The following is a 19,789-nucleotide window of genomic DNA, read 5'->3' as shown; positions in this document are numbered from 1 at the left end:
AGTGAAGGGGGTTTCCCTTCGCCGGAGGTCTGTTCGTCACGAACAGCTCAGGTCTGTTCATCACGAACAGACCTCCGGCGAAGGGAAACCCCATTCGCCGGAGTTTAGAGAGAGAGATGTGAGAGGAAATTTAAAAAAAAAAAAAATTTAGAGAGAGAGTGAGAATAAAAAAATTTTGAAGGTCGCCGGCCGGAAATTTAGCCGGCCGGCGACCTCTGGCGAAGAAGGTGATGAGGTGGCGTAACAGATGATGTGGCGTGAGTTGGCAGAGAGAGAAAACATGATGGAGGAGAGAGAGTGACAGTGTTATAACGGAAGGGGGCCATATGAGTATTTCTCATAAATTAGTTAATATTGCAATATGAACATCCACATTGTAATGTGTCTTTTTGTTTTTTGGAGGATATATTTTTCTTCAAATTATACTAGATTCTACCAAAATGTTCATGAAAATTTTAATCCACTAAAATTCGTAGACTTTTTTTTTTTTTTTTTTTTGTCTTAGTTGAATGTCTAAACATTCGTGAATTCTCAAATTTCTAGATTGAGTGTATCAGATATTTCTAAGCTTTTAAATTTTCGTATTTGAAAGCCCTCAATATTTACGAATTCTCAATTATCGAAAACAGAAAGCCCTTTTGGAAACACTATGGGCTTCGACTCTGGTAAGCTCATCTATTTCAGCCTCAATCTTGCCCGCACTTTTTACCGATCTTGGATCACTACCTCACCCCCCACCCTTCGCAGTTTATCTGCATCTTATTCCTGGCTTGGTCAAGCCTTATGGTTTGGGTTTCGTCAGCATCCCATGTCTCCAGGTGTCTGACTATGATCTCTTTAGATTGTGGCGGTACATAATTTCTCTTTCGAGAGGATTCTGGTTGGGTATTATGGAATCTTCGGATTTCGTTTCAAAGAAATCATTTGGCTTCTACGAAGTAATGTATTTCTTTTTTCATTGTCTTCTTCTGGTATGGTCTGATCTATTTCCGGTTTCTAAGTGGTGGTGTCGATCGAGGTTGCGTTGTAGAGGATGCTCACCGTTAGATTTGTTGGTTTCCTTTGAGCAATCATGGGTATGGTCTCACGTTGGTTGGGAGACCGCTAGTCTCGAGAAGGTTTACGTTGAGGCTTTAGTTTCAACCTTGAAAGCTACAAGTTGGAGGATGTGCTTAGAATTATATTTTTTTATCTTTTACTCTGATGATGTAACTTTACTTCTCGCTCTGTAAACTTTGCTTCATAAATAATAAGATGTTTACAGTTTAAAAAAAAAAAAAAAACAGAAAGCCCTAGACATTTGTGGACTGTCAAAGGTGCAAGAGAATCCTCACCCACTGCCATCCCATAATCAAATCAATGCACAAGTTGATATTCCCACCAGGCCACAGACCATAGAAATAATTCAATTGAAGAGGAAAAGAGGACACACCCTTTTCATTTTTAAATACTATAAATTTGCATCTCTCCTCTCCCATCATAATCATCCCCAAATCTGTTAGTTTCCTATCAACACTGATCCAGATTGGTTCTATTACTAGGGTTCTTTCTCCAATACAACCAGGTAAAATCCCACTTTATAGATCTTCAATTTCTTTCTTTATTTCTTTTTCCATCAACCAAACATTCTTCTACTTTTAAACCTAGAAATTTTACATTTTATCCAGTTTGTATTGTAGAAAGATTAGTAAATCTTGAGCTGAAAAAACAGAAATACTAGTTGATAAATATTGGATTAGGCATTTTTGTTTACTGAAGAATTTCATCAACTGGTTCGATCTATGAATTGAAATGAGTCGGTCTCCTTCTTTTTCGTTCAAAACGGAACCAAATTCAAAACTTGACCCTAAATCTTTAAGGAAATGGGTAGTTGCTTTCTGTATAATTAGGTTTGATCTTGAACAAGGTCAGGTTATAGAAGAATGTTATCCACCTGGTTGTTTTACTCAAGAAGAAGAACTTGAAATTGCTTTTAGTTCATTCCCTGATTCGGTTTCCCAGCACCAGAATCGCTCTAGTATCCATGATTGTATTTTCTTCTTTCGGTTCCGTAGGCGGGATAATGTCCTATTTAGTGATGTATCTTCTTCTGAGTTAGTTGATGGTGAAGGTGGAAAAGATGATAAATTAATCAGAAAATCAAGTAGTCCAAGATATTTGTATGGTTATGTATTCAATAGACAGAGACACGATGAGAGATTAAAGCGAGGAGGCGAACAGAAATCTGTGGTAATTTTATCTCATAGTCCGTATTCCAGTGTGTTTAGACCTGTTTTACAAATCTTGGGTCCTTTGTTTTTCGATATTGGTAAGAAAGCTCTTGAACATATGGCGTACTATGTCTCAATGTGGCCTACTCCAATACTTGGTAAATCGATGGAGCTTCCTATAGGAAATGCTACATTAAAAGTTAATCTTCCACCTTCTTATAGCTTGCAATTAGAGAGTGGGTTCCTGTCAGATGAATCTTCGTCTTCAATGGCTCCATTTCTTCCTATGAATCAGTCGGTGCCACAAGGTTTATTTCACGATGCTGATCTTTTTGGTGCATTTAGGGGAATACTTTTGCAGCTCTGGGTGCTTTGGGAACTCCTGATTATTGGTGAGCCTATTCTTATAGTATCACCAACCCCTCCTCAATGTTGTGAAGCTGTTGCTGGCCTTGTTAGTTTAGTTGCCCCACTTCTGTTTAGTGTTGATTTTCGGCCTTATTTTACTATCCATGACCGTGACTTTGCCCAACTCAATTCACTTAATGAAGGGGACACTTTCCCTCCTATGCTTCTAGGAGTGACGAACTTATTCTTCCTCAAGGCTCTTAAAAATATTCCTCACATTGTTTCGGTCGGTATCCCTGCTCCTAATTCAAGCAGGGTGAACCTTGCTTCCAGGGCATCCTTTGCCGGAAGAAATTTGGGTAAGGCAGAAGGATTTGGATTTCCGCAAATGGCATTGAAGAAGTTTTCCCCCTCGAATTTGTTGAGTATGGTGAAGTTGAGGAGAGATGGCCCTCTATGTTTGATGACAGAACACAAGGAAGCTCTATGGAGCACGTATGCTGCCATAACCAAGCCAGATACGGCTATCTTGAATAGGTTAGTTGATGCAGGGATTTCCTCAAGGGTTGAAGAGTCCATGTCGGTTGTTAACAACGAAATCTTGCGGCGGCATTTCTTGGAGCTGACTACCAATTTCCTTGCTCCCTTTGGTCCATATTTAAGAGCTACTACACCTTCTGAAGCAACTTCTCCTTTTGTTGATCCTCCTCCTCTACCACCATTTAATGCTGATGAATTCCTCGAGACATTATCAGCAAGAGGTCCTGGGAAGTTCTTAACAAAGAGGATGAAAGCTAACTGGCTGGACCTATACAGGTAACTTTTTTCGGACTGCCAAGATGGGGTCTCACAGATTTCCATTCAATTTTCTTTAGTGATTTTCTAGTGCTAGTTATATTTATCATCTGTTTCTTGTATCTATCTGAGTTGTTCTTCTATTATGTTTATGTCTAGGCAATTTTGCTCTAGTTGGCTGTTAGCCTGTTCAAGTAGAGCTACTTTCCTAATTTCCAGGTTCTTATTTGTTTTGTTTATGTTCCAGACGCTTCCTTAGAGGAAAAAACTTCATGCCGTGGTTCCAAAGAAGGCGTGCTGTTGCTGAACAGGAGCAACATAGATTGTGGAAGCAGGCAAGGTTAAGAACTGAAATACAACAATTCATTCCAAAAATGTCTGAATTGGAGATTGTTGACTCATTTAATGCTATTGAAAAACATCTTCTTGGAGAGCTACAGGTAATACTTTCTTGTAGGTCGTCTATCAGTTTCATCCATTTTCCCATGTAAACTGAAGACTAGTGATTCTAGTGGTGGAATAAATCATGTTTGTTGTGGATCACATACTGAAAAATCTGAGTGGCAGATATTTGGTGGTGTTTTTTTTTATCGTCTGAATCTGACTTGTTTGAATTTGACTTATCTGAGTCTGACCTGTTCAGGGTACAATAGTCATCATAGGTTAATTAAGATAATGGAATCGTGACTTATACGTATTCTACATCTGACCTAATCACCTAATGGATCAAAATCAGCCCGCGTCAGCCATTGAATTGAGTCAATCAGTCACTCATGCCATTCAGATCTGGACAAAAAGAAAACCACCCAAGTGATAGATTTAGTTTTGTGATACTATAAGTTTATTAAAAAAACTTAACTTTCTTGATTTTGGGAGATTAGATGACGTTTTCTTTTAAACATTGAAGCATAAACATAATTACATAGCGTGGGGACGTTCTTCCATTCCCGCAGAAAGTACTTTTGTCTACTTCTAGAACATTCCTATATGTTGGAGAATATCATAATTGTACAAGATCTACTTTGTGGAGAATCGGTTTTCATTTTCTATGCGCGTCATGATTTATTAAGATATCACTCATCTCTTTAAATATGCTTTCAATAACTTACCTTCGAGTCTGAAAAATTGTTTTATGTGCATGAATTTGAGTGTTGACGTTGTTAAGAGTTCGAATGTTGTTTGAACTTACGCCACTACCCATCTGAATCAGTTCGTAAATAAAGATAACATCCTATCTGTGGGTTGCACTAGAATTGCTGGTAAGATGATCTTTTTGGAACTTTTGTGACAAAGTACTGAAGGAGCCTAACAAAAGACAAGCCAGACATTGATGTTGACTGTTTTTACAGCCACGTATCCAAGTGTTTTTTTAGAAAATCTGAAATCCCTTGGTTGCAGCTCATTATGTTAAATATATGAGGTTATTAACTATGCAATTTCGTGAAGCTATCCCTTACATGCACTCTTGCATCCTTTCAGCTTCTTTTCCTTGCCACATCTGATACTCAAACTCAAGTAATTGGTTACCTTGTCGGCTATTCATAAGAGTTTAGTGGGTATAGTGCAAGATTTTAATTACGTCTTCTATATGATTGCACATAGTCGAGTGTATAAAATAACTCTCTAGGCTAACGCCAGTGCGCCATTTGACACTTTCTAACTCATCGCATTCATCACTATGTACCGATGCCGGATAATGGTACCCAAATTTCCACGTTGGATAGATAATACATGATATCTGTATAAAATAAAAGTTCACACATATACATTTTCCTTTCGCATTTGTTTTGGATCTACTGCTTTGCTTTTTTTGGTTCAATTTAGTCAGTCTGCAAAACGATCACTTGATGTTTTAGATGTTGTGGTTCAAGGTACCAAACCTCCCCTTTTGTTCAGTAATTAAATATCTTTACTGAACTGACACTGATCAGAGCGCAAGTCGAAACACACACTTAACAATTATTGATTTTCAGTAAAGCTAACTTTTGTCGAAACTTTAACATCAGCCAAATATCTGTTTTCCATTTGATTTTGCTTTTCAGATGCTGAAATGTGGAAAGGGGAGTGAAGACTCTGATGCAGCTTCCCAAAAGCTGAAAGGAGATCTGCAAGCAGTTTACGGCGTTCTTCCTACTGATATGCAGCAACTTCTCTTATCCAACCCACAGAGGGCATCCCTTCTTCATGATACACTCGGATTACCAACACCTGGACTACCTTCTATGGCAAGATGAGAATACTTCTCCGAAATCATCGTTCCCCTAAAAGTCAAACAGCAGTTATGACAATGATACTGGTTGACCTCTAATACAAGATCGTCATCTCTCGGTGCTGATATCGCCTCACTTTACTCTATGGAAGTGGTAATATTTTTTCTAGTACCCATTGCAGTGTCCCTGGATTTCAACTCGGCTGGCTCGGACGAGTAACTCAGTACTCAGCTTTTGGCTCTGGGGTAGCCCAAGCCTGGCCGAGTCCCCGAGTCTAGAGTTCGACCGAGTAACTCGGCTGACTTGGCCCGAGTCAGCTTTGCTCACCATAATTCGGCTAGACTCTGCTGAATAAAACAAACTGTTTATATCTGAAGTGGTTTCTATCAGAAAAATAGGTTTCAGACTGTTTTTTTCCTTAAAATTTCATATCTGAAGTGGTTCCTATCAGAAAAATAAACTGCTTATATCTGAAGTCGAATGGTTAAAGACTGACAAACTTTAGACAGGAGTATATTTGAAAACCCAAAAACACCCTAGATTATTTTTGAGATCTTAACGAACTTCATTAAGCATTTTCTTTTCATCGTCAATGGTGTGGTGAAGTTGATCAAATTCTTTTAACGCATTGTGTAATCTTTGATGTTATTTCTCTGTGGCAGAAACCCAAGAAGGAATTTCATTCAGAAAGAAGTAACACATTTCGCTCAACATTCACGCCCCAAAGAATCTCGGTTTATTTTGTATTTTTTGAGAGCTCTTGATGGTCGTCAAGTGTAGAAGGATCGGGCCTGGGAGCACAGTTTGGAATTTTTTTATACATTATTTATCTTATCTTTTGTTCAACTGTACAATTTTCCTCCAGGAGAAAGAATTCATCTTCTTTGTGGAACCCTATGAAGTTGAGGGGTTTTCTGAAAGAACTCTATTTTCACAAGATCATTGAAAGATGGTAGCCAATATGGGCAAAAAAAACATTAAGTCAGGCAAAAATTATGGGTCGATGCCAATCAAGCATAATTGACTTATTTGACTTCTATATAATTGGGAGACACAACTATAACGACTGAAGTATTAAAACAAGAATCAACCTAAAATCTACAGAGTAGGATAAAATTCTTCAATTTTTGTTTTAAAAAGTTTTTGAGTAGTTCTATATTAGGAATTAATGATATTGTTGAGATAAAACTCAAATTTTTTTTAAGTTTGTATTTTGTATTTTCTAATTTGGGAAAACAAACTCAAATTTCATAAAATAAATCCGTGTTGATGTAGAATTTCCACGAAATTTTTTTTATTTTAATTTATTATCATGGTGTGTTTGGTTGCAGGATTCCTAAGTAGGATTCCTATCAAAAGTGGAATTTGGTAGGAATCATGAATCCTTGGTCTGTTTGGCTACCAAGAATCCTAGGACTCTTGAATCCAAAGGATTCCTAATTCCAAAATTTGTATTGGACCAAAATCCCACCCTACCCACTAGGATTTGCTAGGATTTTGGATTAATGAGCCTAAATTTCAAACTTCAAATAAAAAAAAAATATTTCCTTCTACAAAATCATTATTTTTTTCCAAAATCATTGTTTTTTTAAAAAATCATATTTTTTCTAAAGACGTTTAAAAATACTCAAATAATAATAAATCATAGGATTCTTAGTTGCCAAACAAGCCAAAAAATATTACTTGGATTCATGAATCCGTGGAATCATGAATCCGAAGGACTCATGAATCCGTGGATTCATGATTCCGCCATCCAAACACACCATCAGTGTTTCCTATGAAATTTTTGGCTTATTTTTTCCAATTTGTCACAAAATTTGCAAATCAAAATTGCATTTGATTTTTTTATGTTTTTCTTCTCTAAATTATATATTTTGGAGACAGGGTCACACCTTTTAGAGTTGAATTTCCTGACCTAAGTGAATTCTTTACGACCGATAAGAGGGTTACACTTACTTGCGCACCTAATTTGTTTGAAGAAATCGAGAGTTGAAGAAAATATGTGGGTTTGTGTAGCCGTCAAAAAATCCCGGAAGATTAGGTCGAAGAAAACAATAGTGTCTTACGGTTAAAAAGCGAAAAGGTTGGGACATTGGACCTTGATAATGCTAAAGAGGCAACTTTGCAACAAAAATAATCGAGAAATAATGAACAAACGATTGAGACATTTTTTTTGTTGAAGAACAAACGATTGAGACTTAGATCAAAAAGTGGTCTGTTGATATTTTAGAATGAATTTAGAAAACTGGAATTTAGACGTGAAAATAACTTTTTGTTGGCCTTTATTGAGAAGCAGGGGTGGCCCTGGGCACAAGCGAACAAAGCGTCGCTTCGGGCCACCGACTTTTAGGGGCCACCAAAGACATTAATTTCTTTAAGAAATATACAAGAAGTCCAACTAGTTAAAAAAATTGTAAGGGCACCGTTTAACAAATGTTAAGTAAAAAGGGCCACCAAATTTGATGATCTTTAAATGAATAGTGGGCCCAACAGTTTGTTTGACATGAAAAAAAAAATGTTTTTTGAAATTTAAATATCCAAATCATAAAATCCCAATATCCTTTTCTTTCTTCAAGCCAAAGTGCCAAATCGGACCCGAGAACACCCTCTTCTTCTCCACTACGGGATGAGAGATCCAATGTCTCTACTCATCTCACCTAGTCACCTAATCACCTTCCTTTCTTGGATTCTTCAAAGTCATTGAGTTATTGCCTTATTTAAGATAGAACAAATCTTATTTTCTACTGTTTATTTACTTTTTCTCTCCCCTTCCTATCATATATAAATATATAGTTTTCGGTAAACTCAATTAGCCAAACACTTCAAACGGAAGATAAAAATATTGATGTTACATTAGAGAAATTGAACGGACTCATTCGTTATCTTGAAGATTATAGAGAAGTGGGGTTTGAAGAAGGCATGATTGAAGCTAAAGAGATTGCCATTAAGATGGGAGTTCAAGCAACATTTAGGAAAAAAACGTATTATTCGAAAAAAGAAACAGTTTGACGAGAATGTGTGTGAAGATCCATCAATGTCATCTGCAGAACCATTTAGAGTTAATTATTTCATATACATATTAGATTATGCTCTTTGTTCATTTAAGAGCAGATTCAAACAATTTCAGAAGTACAAAGAAATATTTGGTTTTCTGTTTGAGTTAAAAAAAATTTAAACTCCCAAGATGATGGTGATTTGAGAGATTCATGTGTTCGCCTAGAAACCTTTTTCAAGCATAATGAGTCATATAACATAGACCCTAGACTTATTTTCTGAACTGAAAGTGTTGAAGCGTCTTTTACCAAATGAGGTCAAAAGACCAATTGAAGTGCTAGATTTTTTAAAAGATAAGAAAGGTTGTTACCCGAACACATGGGTTTCTTATAGAATTATGTTGACTATACCAGTTACCGTTGCCTCTGCACGAAAAAGTTTTTCTAAGTTGAAGTTGATTAAGTCTTATATTCGATCTACTATGTCGCAAGAAAGGTTAAACGGATTAGCTATATTATCTGATGAGAAGGTATGTCTGACAATCTTGATTATTCGACGATTATTAGTGACTTTGCATCGAAAAATTTCAGAAGAACAAAATTTCAGTGATTGTAATCATCAAAAAGCTATTTTGTTTATAAATATGATGAAAATATTTTGGAGTACTTACGATTTTCATGTAATACATTTTACAATTTGATAGAAAGGGCCACATTTTCAGACCTCGCTTCGGGCCACTGAAAAGTCAGGGCCGGCCCTGTTGAGAAGCCAGATAGAGGAGGGTGCCATATAGTTTTGGCACCTCATGGTTACATCAACAGTAGCTAAACTCATAATAATTACCAACAGGTAAGGCAACCTCAAATGAAATATCATCCTTTCCCAAAGAAAATTTTAGCTACTCATTTTTTAGCTTAAGTTTCTTAAGCTAATTAATGAATCTGATTCTTCGTTTGAGTCGCAAGAGGGCGGAAATGGCGTTTCTTATCGTCCTCATTGTTTGAATTTGAGTAATTTGAATGTGAATTGTCTGATTCAAACGGATTCAGAATCAACTCAATCAGTCATTTAGACGATTTACACATCATGAGTAAAATGATGAGTTGATGACAAACACAATTTGCTTCTGAAATTCATTTTGAACTGCAAAAGCATAATTTTCTTAACCCGAAATAGAAGAGTCAACTTAAGTTACTTAATACAAGAAATTTGATAGTATATAATATGAAAATGTCTCATGAGAGGATTTACAGACTAGTCAACTCATAATCATTCTCTCATCTTGGTACTATGTTGTTTCGTTTTCGCTTACGTTTTAATATCTATCTTCTTAGATTGGGTGAGCATGAATTGATTTTCATTTGAACATTTATATTGTTTTATTTCTTATTTGATCTTTGCTTTGTGTTTTGACAGAAGTGTGTGTGCCTTTTCCCCACGGGTTATATACCTAGTGTAACATAGAAAAGACTTTTGTATTTGTCGTCAATTAGCTTTGAATTGACTACGAACACACTCTTAATTACTTTTTACAAAAAAAAACACACTCTAATTAATTAAAACTAAATAAGAGTATCACTATAGATTCCAATGGGTTCCTAAATTTATAATGAGTTAATTCCTATTTGGCTCCCTATTTTGTGATCAGCTTCTTTTATGATCCATATTTTCTGTAAATTCAAATATGACCTCCTATTTTGAAGTAAATGTCCTAACTGCCCTTTCTATATTTATTTTTTCAAAATAAAATCAAAAAGAAAACTTCAATTCCACCTCATTTCCCTCTCCCCCACACATCTCTCCACGTCACCTCTCTCTCTCCAACTCACCTCTCTCTCTCTCCAACTCACCTCTCTTTTCTCCAACTCACCTCTCTCTTCTCCAAATCACCTCTCTTCTCCGACGAATGTCGCTGGCCGAAAAATTTTCCTGCCGGCAACCTTCGTCGAGGAAGAGAGGTGAATTGGAGAGAGAGAGAGGTGACGTGGAGAGATATGTGTGGGGGAGAGGGAAATGAGGTGGAATTGAAGTTTTCTTTTTGATTTTATTTGGAAAAAATAATTATAGAAAGGCCATTAGGACATTTACTTCAAAATAGGGGGTCATATTTGACTTTACAAAAAATAGGGAGCCATAAAGGAAGCTGGTCACAAAGTAGGGAGCCAAATAGGAATTAACTCATTTATAATTAATAATCACTTTCGTCCCAAAATCAGTTGCAGTCTGCCTTGTCTTTCTGACAAAAGAATCACACCAGCAAATACTATAGAAACTAACCATATTCTTGAAGCATACTAATCATCAAGCTAATTACAATTAACATAAAATATAAAATTTGACAAAGAATTGAGTAAAAAAGGAACAAAATTCCAAATTTGATTAAACTTTTCTAATATATTAGAACCTACAATAATTAAGATGGAGGTAATACAAAATTTGTTAGAAAATTCCATCGGATATGTACAATAGTGGAAGAACTTTCATCTCCATCTTAGTTAATCCGCATAATTAGCTTGAAAAATTATGATTAATCATGCCAGCAGAGAAGCATAACTACACATCTTCTAATGATATAAAGCCTTCCTCTTTGCTCTCTAAGTACTCCTCCTAATCCTCTTGTTAATTTTCTCTTTGAATTGTTCATCATCTTCATTTTTCTTCTTCTTCTTCTAAAGTAGTAAATAGTAGTAGAGAAAACAAATACTCCACCCAAAGACTTCTTCTTTTGCTCTCTGAAATGCTTTTTTGTTTTCACAATAAGTTGGTAAGTGATGTGTTGAATGAATGACGAAGAGGAAGGATGAGAGCCTTCTTATAGATAAGTGGGGGTGGTCCATGTTTACATCAACCAAGAGAGAGGGAGAGAGAGAGAGAGAGAGAGAGAGAGAGAGAGAGAGAGAGAGAGAGAGAGAGAGAGAGAGAGAGAGAGAGAGAGAGAGAGAGAGAGAGAGAGAGAGAGAGAGAGAGCATGAAGGGTGTTCATTGTCCCCTCCCAAACTTACCAGACAACATTACTTGTTGGTCCCACTCATTTTGGAATCTTACCCAAACAAAAAAAAATAGAAATGAAAATACAAGAGAAAAAACAAACATTTTTCTCCCTCCCACACCCTTTTTCAGAAGACATCAAACACCAAAATAACCTAGCTAGACTAGAGGCCATTGCATTATTAAAGTGGAGAAAATCATATTTCTAAGAGGCAGTTCTAGTGGCCTGACTTTGGAGGTCCATCACGACTCAAAACGTAACATACGTAGCTAGACCCGATTGGTTAAGCCCCTAGTCTGCCTCGAAAACCGGTTCATTTAGTAGAGTTGTTCTAGTATTATTCAATGGGCCAGACTAATTAATAACTACACTTTTAAACTCTTTTTTGTTTGATCTACTTAATCATGCATCTAAAAAATGACTCATCATACCTAAAGGCTAAGCTAAAACAAACATATCAAATTAGTTCATGCACAAATAATTATGAAACCCTAATCAACTTCTCTAATCAAGTGTTGGACTATCTTTCAAAAAATGATTGATGATTGATTAATGCTATTTATCTATGACTAAACATTATCTTTTTTTCTTTAGGTATACCTAATGCTTGGAAGTCATAGACATTATTAATTAATAACTGTTTAACATGAAACTCAATAGATTAGTAGTAATTCGGCTCTACCTAAAGGCTAATAAATAAAATTAATCGAACTAATCGACCATAAACTTAAAATATTGTTTTTATGTTATAATATTATCAATTAATTAACAAGAAACCAGAGCTAGTGTCGTAATTAGGGGACCTCCTAATTAATCTTTTACTAAATTGGAGGGTCTTGTCCCCCAACAGTGTCGATAAAATGTTTTGATGATGTTTACTATAGGCAAAATAGTTTGATCTTTATGATTATATAGAGTGAGAGCTCAACGACCAAGATCCCTTTCTAATAAGTAATAGGAAACACCCAAATAATGGCATTCTTGCCTGAGCACATAATTGATCAAGAAAAGCAGTAAGACCTAAGTGACCTCCTTTTCATCCCACAAAACCAATTAAGCAACCTCACTTTTGTCTTCACAATAACGAAATGCTAGATGTACATAAGATCTGGACTTCCTTCGCGACATTCTGACTCTAACCCGCCAGATTGTATTCAATTTTATTTTTTTAAATTGTCTTTTAGTAAAAGTGAGTCGTCGTATTACAAAGTAAGTCAAGATTCTATACTTTTGGAAGACACCAACTCTACTCCCACTTCATTCAAGACATAACAAACGAATTCATCCTTCTATCTTTTAGCATCACAATAATACATGAAAATAGCCAAGATTGTCCAAAATATAATTTCTTTTGCCAAGTTATATCTATAGATATTTCAGCGCTTCGGCTCCATATGCTCAAAAAAGGTCCAAGCCTAAAAAACAATGGCACGTATTTATATTTCAACCGACTCGAACAAAAAATTATTTCAAAACACAAAAAACACCACAAGGGGAGTTGATCTTGTATATGAGAGAATCAAACAGAATTATTGTGCTGACAATGGGTGAGTTATGGTTTGAAGAGTTTCCCCATGCTGGTTTTTGTACCTAATGGATTAGAAAAATAACCTGGTCTCTCTCTGTACATGAGAGTACGGGATGGTCACATATGCACGTGATCTTGTCTTTGCTACCCAATAAATTCTATAAGGGCCCCCTTAAATTGCCATAGACCTGCCTTCTCTATTAGCACCTCGGGAACAAGGCAGTTCGGACTTGGGACGGTACTTGACTGAACTTAATTCGTGTTGACTCGTGCCAGTCCGAGTACCCTCTGATAGTCCTATCTATGTGTCTCAGACGGCTCAGTCCAAGACCCACAAGGAGTGCAAAGAAGGGGGTGTGCCCAGGGGCGGAACCAGGATTTCATATCAAGGAGGGCAAGCCTAAAGACTTCATAAAATAAGCTTCTACATAAAATACATATGGTCTTACAAGATACAAGACAATTTACAAATAAACGTAACATTAGAGTACCAAAATATCGATAGATCTTTATTAATCATTCAATATTTTAAAGAAGAAAAAAGTCACATAATTTTATTAATCATTAATATAAAGTTCTCGTGTTATAATTATGCAATAGCACTTTAATAGGTCGGGCTACTGCCCAGCCTGGTCCTCGACATAGTATTGCCCCTGGGTGTGCCAATGTCATAATTTGGGGTCTCCTATAAACCCTCTTATACTACTCCTAAGTCCTAACTTCATTTTAAAGTACTTCTCATTCCTTTATAGTTGGTAACTTTGTTACTACGACAAGCTTAGGAAATACAGTTTTGGCTAGGGGACACAGACTTTAATTCAATTGACATGTTTGCTTTTTACTCCTAATCTTCGTCTGCGCTTTTTACCACCACCTCCACTTCCGACGATTACCACCACCACAGGCCACAACGACTTCAACCCAAAGATCAAAGTGTACCCCAAACCAAAATTGTATGCCCCTAAGTAATCACCTTGTTATTTATGAGCTCTCCAGAATGTACTTGTCTGGCTGGATTGGTATTTCTCATGGCTTTTTTTTTTAACTTATTTCTCATGGCTTGAATGGCAGAAGTTTGGATTGATTCATGTATTAAAAATATTTTACATGAGAGTTAAAAGATTATTTCTTAGGTGAGAATCAGATTTTGAAAGGATTAAGAGTGATCTTGTCTATTACATGTTTATTATGGATAATATAATGAATAATTACTTCACACTAATCTATAAAAACAAGACTTAAGTCACAAATCATTTTGTATAGTAATTAAATCCATGTGAACTCGCCAATTCCCGACAATTTTAGCTGGCAAGGTTTAACAATAACTCATAAAAGTATGATTAAGAGTTGATTAATATTTTTTACTCCAAAACTAAGATTGTGGTAAGTGAATCATGCAAGAATTGTAGCTTCTTTAGATAGAAAATAATGCATTTGATAAGTAGATTAACTAATGTTCGTAATTAGCTAGGTTTTTTGATATGACTGGATCTTTCTTGAAACTATAATTGAGGATAATACAATGAACTCAAAGATTTTGCTCCTTAATTAAGATAAAATCAAATTTCGATTCGATAAAGGATCATGTCTGAAAGCTTGTTAATGTTGACATATGTGCATGCACTTGTTGATAAGTGGTTATTGTTAAGAGTAACAAAAATGAGTTTTAGCTGGAGACGTTGTTAAGTATAACTACCCATTAATGAAGCTAAAATTCTACATTCAAGGGCCTAACTATGAGAGTAATCAATTTCCCACTTTGATACTTCTAGTTAAAAAGTTGAAGGCAAGTAGAGTTAGTTCTTGGGTTATGAAGTTTATGCCCTAATAGTCTATGAGGGTGTAACCCGTTCCCAACGAGCACAAACAGTTTTATAATATCAACTCGTTGCCCTCAAATAGCCTATAGCATGAAATTCTCCTCTTTTGCCTATAACTGTCGTCCGAAAATGACAGTGTTGTCTAAGGCATTAGAGAAAGCCGTCGGCAATAGTACAAATCAACCAAGATCATTTTAGAAACCCTTGGGTATGAAAATTTGAGAGACTATAACCCATTGATGTCTAAGAAAACAATGCTTAAAAGATCAAAAAGTGATAAAACAATGCTTAAAATTTTGAGACATTATAACCCATTGATGTCTAAGAAAAAGATCATCAGTATTACAAACAATACAACATTCGATAGCTGCACGCTTTCGACTCATTATCGAACACTCTTTAAAATACCTAACCATAATTCAACTCAAACAACCATTTTATTAAACAGAATCGAACTTACGAGTGTCGTACTTTCTTCTCAAAGAAAAGCCCACGGCACCATTTGGAGGGGAAACTCAATTGAAATTGTCCAATGTGTAAGTTCTAAACTGAAAAATCATGAAATCACTTGAATATAAGGGCATCACGACCAGGTCCTACTCCGATGTAGTTAATAGGAACACCGACAAGTTCTTCTATCCTTTCTACGTATCTTTTTGCAGCTTCTGGAAGTTCTCCGTAGTTTCTGATAGAAGAAATATCAGTCTGCCATCCAGGTAAAACTTCATATTCGACCTGAAAATATGACAAACAAATAACGTAGCATTACTATGGTTAATGATTTTCCTCAATAATAACAAAAATGCACCATATTATAAAACCCAAGTTTAGGGATCTTTATATACCACAGAAAGGATTAAATTAGAGGAAAAAGTCTTATGACACTCGACAAGGAGGTTTAAAGCATCAACTGAGGCGATCTATGTCTACGGTATTAGAGCATATCAAAGTAAGATTCAAATTATGAGTTCTCTCATACTCGAATAAAGAGAACGATACTTAAAGTAGAAAAACCAAAATGACCTTTAGTTGCTCAAGCACGGTAAGATCGCCAGGGAAAGATTTAATTGATGAGCCATCGATGTCTTTGTAGGAAACTCCCAGCTGAATTTCATGAAGACCCGATAACACATCGAGCTTGGTAAGATTGAGAGAAGAGAAACCATTAATTTGACAGCAATACTTCAATGCTACAATATCAAGCCAACCACATCTTCTCGGCCGACCAGTAGTGGTGCCAAATTCTTGACCAGCAGTTCTAAGTTGGTCCCCATCTTCCCCTAACATCTCCGTTGGAAAAGGACCAGACCCAACTCTTGTAGTGTATGCTTTGACCTGCAAAAGAAGATGGCATGTTCAAAAGCAAGAAAATGTGTTTCCAACTGTATCATTGAGCTTTCCCTGTTTAATGGAGCAAGCACAAGAAAATCAATTTACCACTCCAATTAGGTCGCCCAAGACTCTCGGAGCAATACCAAGCCCGGTGCAGATTCCACCGGCAGATGGACTAGAAGAAGTTACAAATGGATATGTCCCGAAATCGATATCTAACATGGTTGCTTGACCACCTTCAACCAGTATCTTCTTTTTCTGTTCAATAGATTCATTCACAACATGAACAGTATCAGCAATGAAAGGTCCCAATCTGTCGGCGAATCTCTTGTATCGCTCAACCTCCTCTCTAAGCATGTCATTGCTATAGTTAAACCCTTTGAAACGTGAAGCTGCATCGGATAATAAAACATCAAGCTTGTCAGGGAAAGTATCCATGTGCCTCAAGTCGCTTACTCTAATGCCGTTACGAATCACCTTGCTCGAGTAACAAGGTCCTATTCCTCTCTTTGTTGTCCCAATAAATGACTTGGCAAGCTCAGCTTCTCTAAGCCCATCTACCTCTTGATGGAAATCAAACAACAAGTGAGCACGATCAGATACCAATATCCTTCCCTTACAAGATACACCATTTGCCTCAAGATTATCTATTTCTCCAAACATTCCTGGGAGATGCACCACAACCCCATTACCAATTATGCAAAGGGTTTCTTCATTAAGGATTCCTGAAGGAACAAGGTGAAGAGCAAACTTCTTTCCCTCGGAATTGTAGATGGTGTGCCCAGCATTTGCTCCACCCTTTGATACAAGATAAAAAGGGCATCAGTGTACAGTAATGATGTATTAAATTGATAATAAAAGCATATCATGAAAACCTATCTCTCATTTGCTAATATATTAGTATTACCATTGAAGTAAATAATAAATGATGACAAGGGGGCTGGGCTTGGTCTATTATAAAAATGCTATACTAATATCAAATTTTACATCTACAATAATTATCTAAGATGTCCACTTGACAAAAAGCTACTGTAATTGGACCAACATGAGTAAACATTTCCCTCATATGGCCAAAATTATCAAGAATCAAGATATTATTTTATATTAGTACTATTTCAGTATGATAGTAAAATTTTGAAAATGCTATGAAACATTTTGATTCCATATGAAGGCATGTAAAACTAACTTTTGTTTCACCTTCTCGAATAAATAATTTCGCAATTATAATGTTGTCTAACATCTTATAACATTTCATAGTCATATACAAGAAAATAGTCAACCATCGATTTGATGCCATACAAATATGATAGAGAAGTTTGAAGCTTAGATTACAAGGATAAATGAAATGAGAAAGGGCTCATTGAGGGTGGTCTATGGGTATTAGGTAAGGGTAAACATAAAAGAATATGGATAATGAAGCGGACAAATAGCATGTATCATTGTTGACCTGGGTAGGCTGATATATATTTGGATTGACAATTAAAACTTGAGAACTAGTAACCATGTACAATAGTGCTAACTATATCTCTTTCATGGTAAGCAACACAATCAACTGAAATGTTCAACCTTGAAATTTTTTGGAGATTCTGTAGTTTATACCTGACAACGAGCAACAACGTCGAAATGCTTAGCCAATATATCGACCAATTTCCCCTTTCCTTCATCACCCCACTGGCAACCCAATACACCAGCAACCTGACTCAACGAACCAACTCGGTCAAGCTTATCTACAGTCTGTTCAGCCACATTAAGCGAAGAAGAGAGAGAGGCAGCATTAGCAGAGACTCCTACTACTGTGTGGGAGGATCTAGAATCGTATGGAAGATGAAGAAGAGGCCTCTCACGTCCAAACGTTCTTCCATTGTAACTCCTGTTAGGAACTAAAATGGGGTTGGGCTCGAGTCTGAGAGACGATAGATTCATAGCTGGTAACCCTTTTTCTGTGAAATAATGAAGCTAAATCAAATTGACTTCCTTATACTCAAATTTTAATTACAACCCATTTCTCAACACCATAAATGCAAAAAAGGAAGCTCATTCAGTAAAAATTGCTAGTAGTAAGCAAGTGTCCAAATGGTTCTAACTAATCATAATTAGGAATTTACTCAAGCTTAGTTTAAAGCAAACTACAAAGTCATCAATCAAGTCATAATATTTCTTCAATTTTGGGATAATCGGAATCGATCAACGAGTTAGGGCACAAAGAAAGAAAAAGACAAGTCAGATAATGGGTGTGAGAGACTTCGAGTTAAGTCTTATGAAAGAAAAGATAGAAGGGGAAGAAGATGACAGAAAAAAGGTATACCTCGAAGCGCCGGCGGAAGCTAGGTCTCGGTGGCCAGGTGTTTGAAGCAAAACAGTCAGTCTGCTTCTTCAGAAATAAGAACGAAATATGAAGAAGAAGCAGAAACAGTGAAGGGAAACAAGTTCAGAAAAGAAGAAAGAGATGATGTTTTGATCGATTTAGGGCTAAGGGAAGAGAGAGAAACCGAATTAAGTCTAGTGGGCTTTGACAGTTCGGGCCAAAACAATTACAATTTTTTCTCTGTAGACACCCTCCTCGAGTTGGACCGCTTCTCGATTCCCCTAAGCGACATAAGGGGCTCTCGCCTAGGCGTCTAAAGGCGTCGTAGAAAGGGTTATTTCCCTAATGGCCCCCAATTTTGTGACCAGCTTCCCGCCTGGCCCCCTACTTTACAAAAAATACTCATATGGCCCCCTTCCGTTATAACACCGTTACTCGCTCTCCTCTATCTCATTTTATCTCTCTGCCACATCATCTCACCTCGCCCCATCATCATCTTCTCTGGCAGGATCGCCGGCCGGCCAAATTTCCGGCCTACAATCTTCAAATAAAAAAAAAAAATCTAATTTTCTCTCTCCTCTTTCTCTCTAGAATTTTTTTTTTTATTTTCTCACCTCTCTCTCTCTCTAAAACTCCGGCGAAGGGGGGTTCCCTTCGCCGGAGTTTTAGAGAGAGAGAGAGAGGTGAGGAAATTAAAAAAGAAAATTCTAGAGAGAGAGGAGAGAGAAAATTAGTTTTTTTATTTGAAGGTCGCCGGCCGGAAATGTGGTCTGCCGGTGACTCCTGCCGGAGAAGATGATAATGTGGCGAGGTGAGATGATGTGGCAGAGAGAGAAAATGAGATAGATAAGAGAGAGTAACGGTGTTATAACGGAAGGGGGCCATATGGGTATTTCTCGTAAAGTAAGGGGTCAGGCGGAAAGCTGGTCACAAAGTTGGGGGCCATTAGAGAAATAACCCTTGTAGAAACGAGGGATGTTCGCCTTCAAAGCAAGCAACCGCTTGTGGACCCAAGCGATTTACAACATATCAACTCCATATATATATCAGGGGCGGGCTGATATTAGGCCATGTGCCCCCTCTTAAGCCCATGACGTCGTGGGTGGAAGTAGTTTATCATCATAATTAAGACCGTAAATAAAGTAGATGTCGGAATAGATGGACTTTCAGTCCCCTAAGATGGTTTTAAGATCTTTATATGGCATTTATGACCTAAGATGTCTTATTTGACAATTATAGTGGCTATTCAATTCATGAT

General features: G+C 36.7%; 2 protein-coding genes and 1 pseudogene across 3 annotated transcripts; 1 reads left to right on the top strand and 2 right to left on the bottom strand.

The window, feature by feature from the left end:
* The first annotated feature begins 356 nt into the window (after positions 1-356).
* On the top strand, positions 357-6,500 carry LOC147566641 (polarity axis stabilization protein). The gene is made up of 5 exons (XM_086653146.1): positions 357-632; positions 1,287-3,374; positions 3,601-3,793; positions 5,396-5,716; positions 6,226-6,500. Exons 2-4 carry the CDS (start codon positions 1,792-1,794, stop codon positions 5,585-5,587), a joined length of 1,968 nt encoding a protein of 655 aa, XP_086509272.1. The 5' UTR covers positions 357-632; positions 1,287-1,791; the 3' UTR covers positions 5,588-5,716; positions 6,226-6,500.
* Positions 6,501-10,903: 4,403 nt separating this feature from the next.
* LOC147566640 (small polypeptide DEVIL 4 pseudogene) lies at positions 10,904-11,333 on the bottom strand (annotated as a pseudogene). The gene has a single exon (XR_015230525.1). The product of XR_015230525.1 is annotated as a small polypeptide DEVIL 4 pseudogene (transcript).
* A 3,835-nt stretch (positions 11,334-15,168) lies between these two features.
* ADSS (adenylosuccinate synthase) lies at positions 15,169-18,852 on the bottom strand. Its single transcript, XM_086653145.1, has 5 exons — positions 18,532-18,852; positions 17,826-18,166; positions 16,332-17,024; positions 15,918-16,229; positions 15,169-15,629 (listed from the first exon to the last, which is right to left on the bottom strand). The coding sequence occupies exons 2-5, from the start codon at positions 18,147-18,149 to the stop codon at positions 15,459-15,461; spliced, it is 1,500 nt and encodes a 499-aa protein (XP_086509271.1). The 5' UTR covers positions 18,150-18,166; positions 18,532-18,852; the 3' UTR covers positions 15,169-15,458.
* Positions 18,853-19,789: the final 937 nt, after the last annotated feature.

The sequence above is a fragment of the Eschscholzia californica genome, unplaced genomic scaffold (genome assembly GCF_041429995.1).
Source record: "Eschscholzia californica isolate CP2 unplaced genomic scaffold, dmEscCali1.0.p SCAF_1, whole genome shotgun sequence".
NCBI lineage: Eukaryota > Viridiplantae > Streptophyta > Magnoliopsida > Ranunculales > Papaveraceae > Eschscholzia > Eschscholzia californica.
Note: the sequence above shows the minus strand (reverse complement) of the source record. Positions and strands in the feature narration are given on the sequence as shown.

Excerpts from the sequence above, each read along its gene's own strand:
- LOC147566641 (XM_086653146.1), top strand. The coding sequence starts at position 1,792 with ATGAGTCGGTCTCCTTCTTTTTCGTTCAAAACGGAACCAAATTCAAAA. Across the intron at positions 3,375-3,600 it reads AACTGGCTGGACCTATACAG|ACGCTTCCTTAGAGGAAAAA; the intron begins GTAACTTTTTTC and ends TTTATGTTCCAG. Across the intron at positions 3,794-5,395 it reads ATCTTCTTGGAGAGCTACAG|ATGCTGAAATGTGGAAAGGG; the intron begins GTAATACTTTCT and ends TTTGCTTTTCAG.
- ADSS (XM_086653145.1), bottom strand. The coding sequence starts at position 18,149 with ATGAATCTATCGTCTCTCAGACTCGAGCCCAACCCCATTTTAGTTCCT. Across the intron at positions 17,025-17,825 it reads ACGTTGTTGCTCGTTGTCAG|GGTGGAGCAAATGCTGGGCA; the intron begins GTATAAACTACA and ends CTTGTATCAAAG. Across the intron at positions 15,630-15,917 it reads CCGTGCTTGAGCAACTAAAG|GTCGAATATGAAGTTTTACC; the intron begins GTCATTTTGGTT and ends TCATATTTTCAG.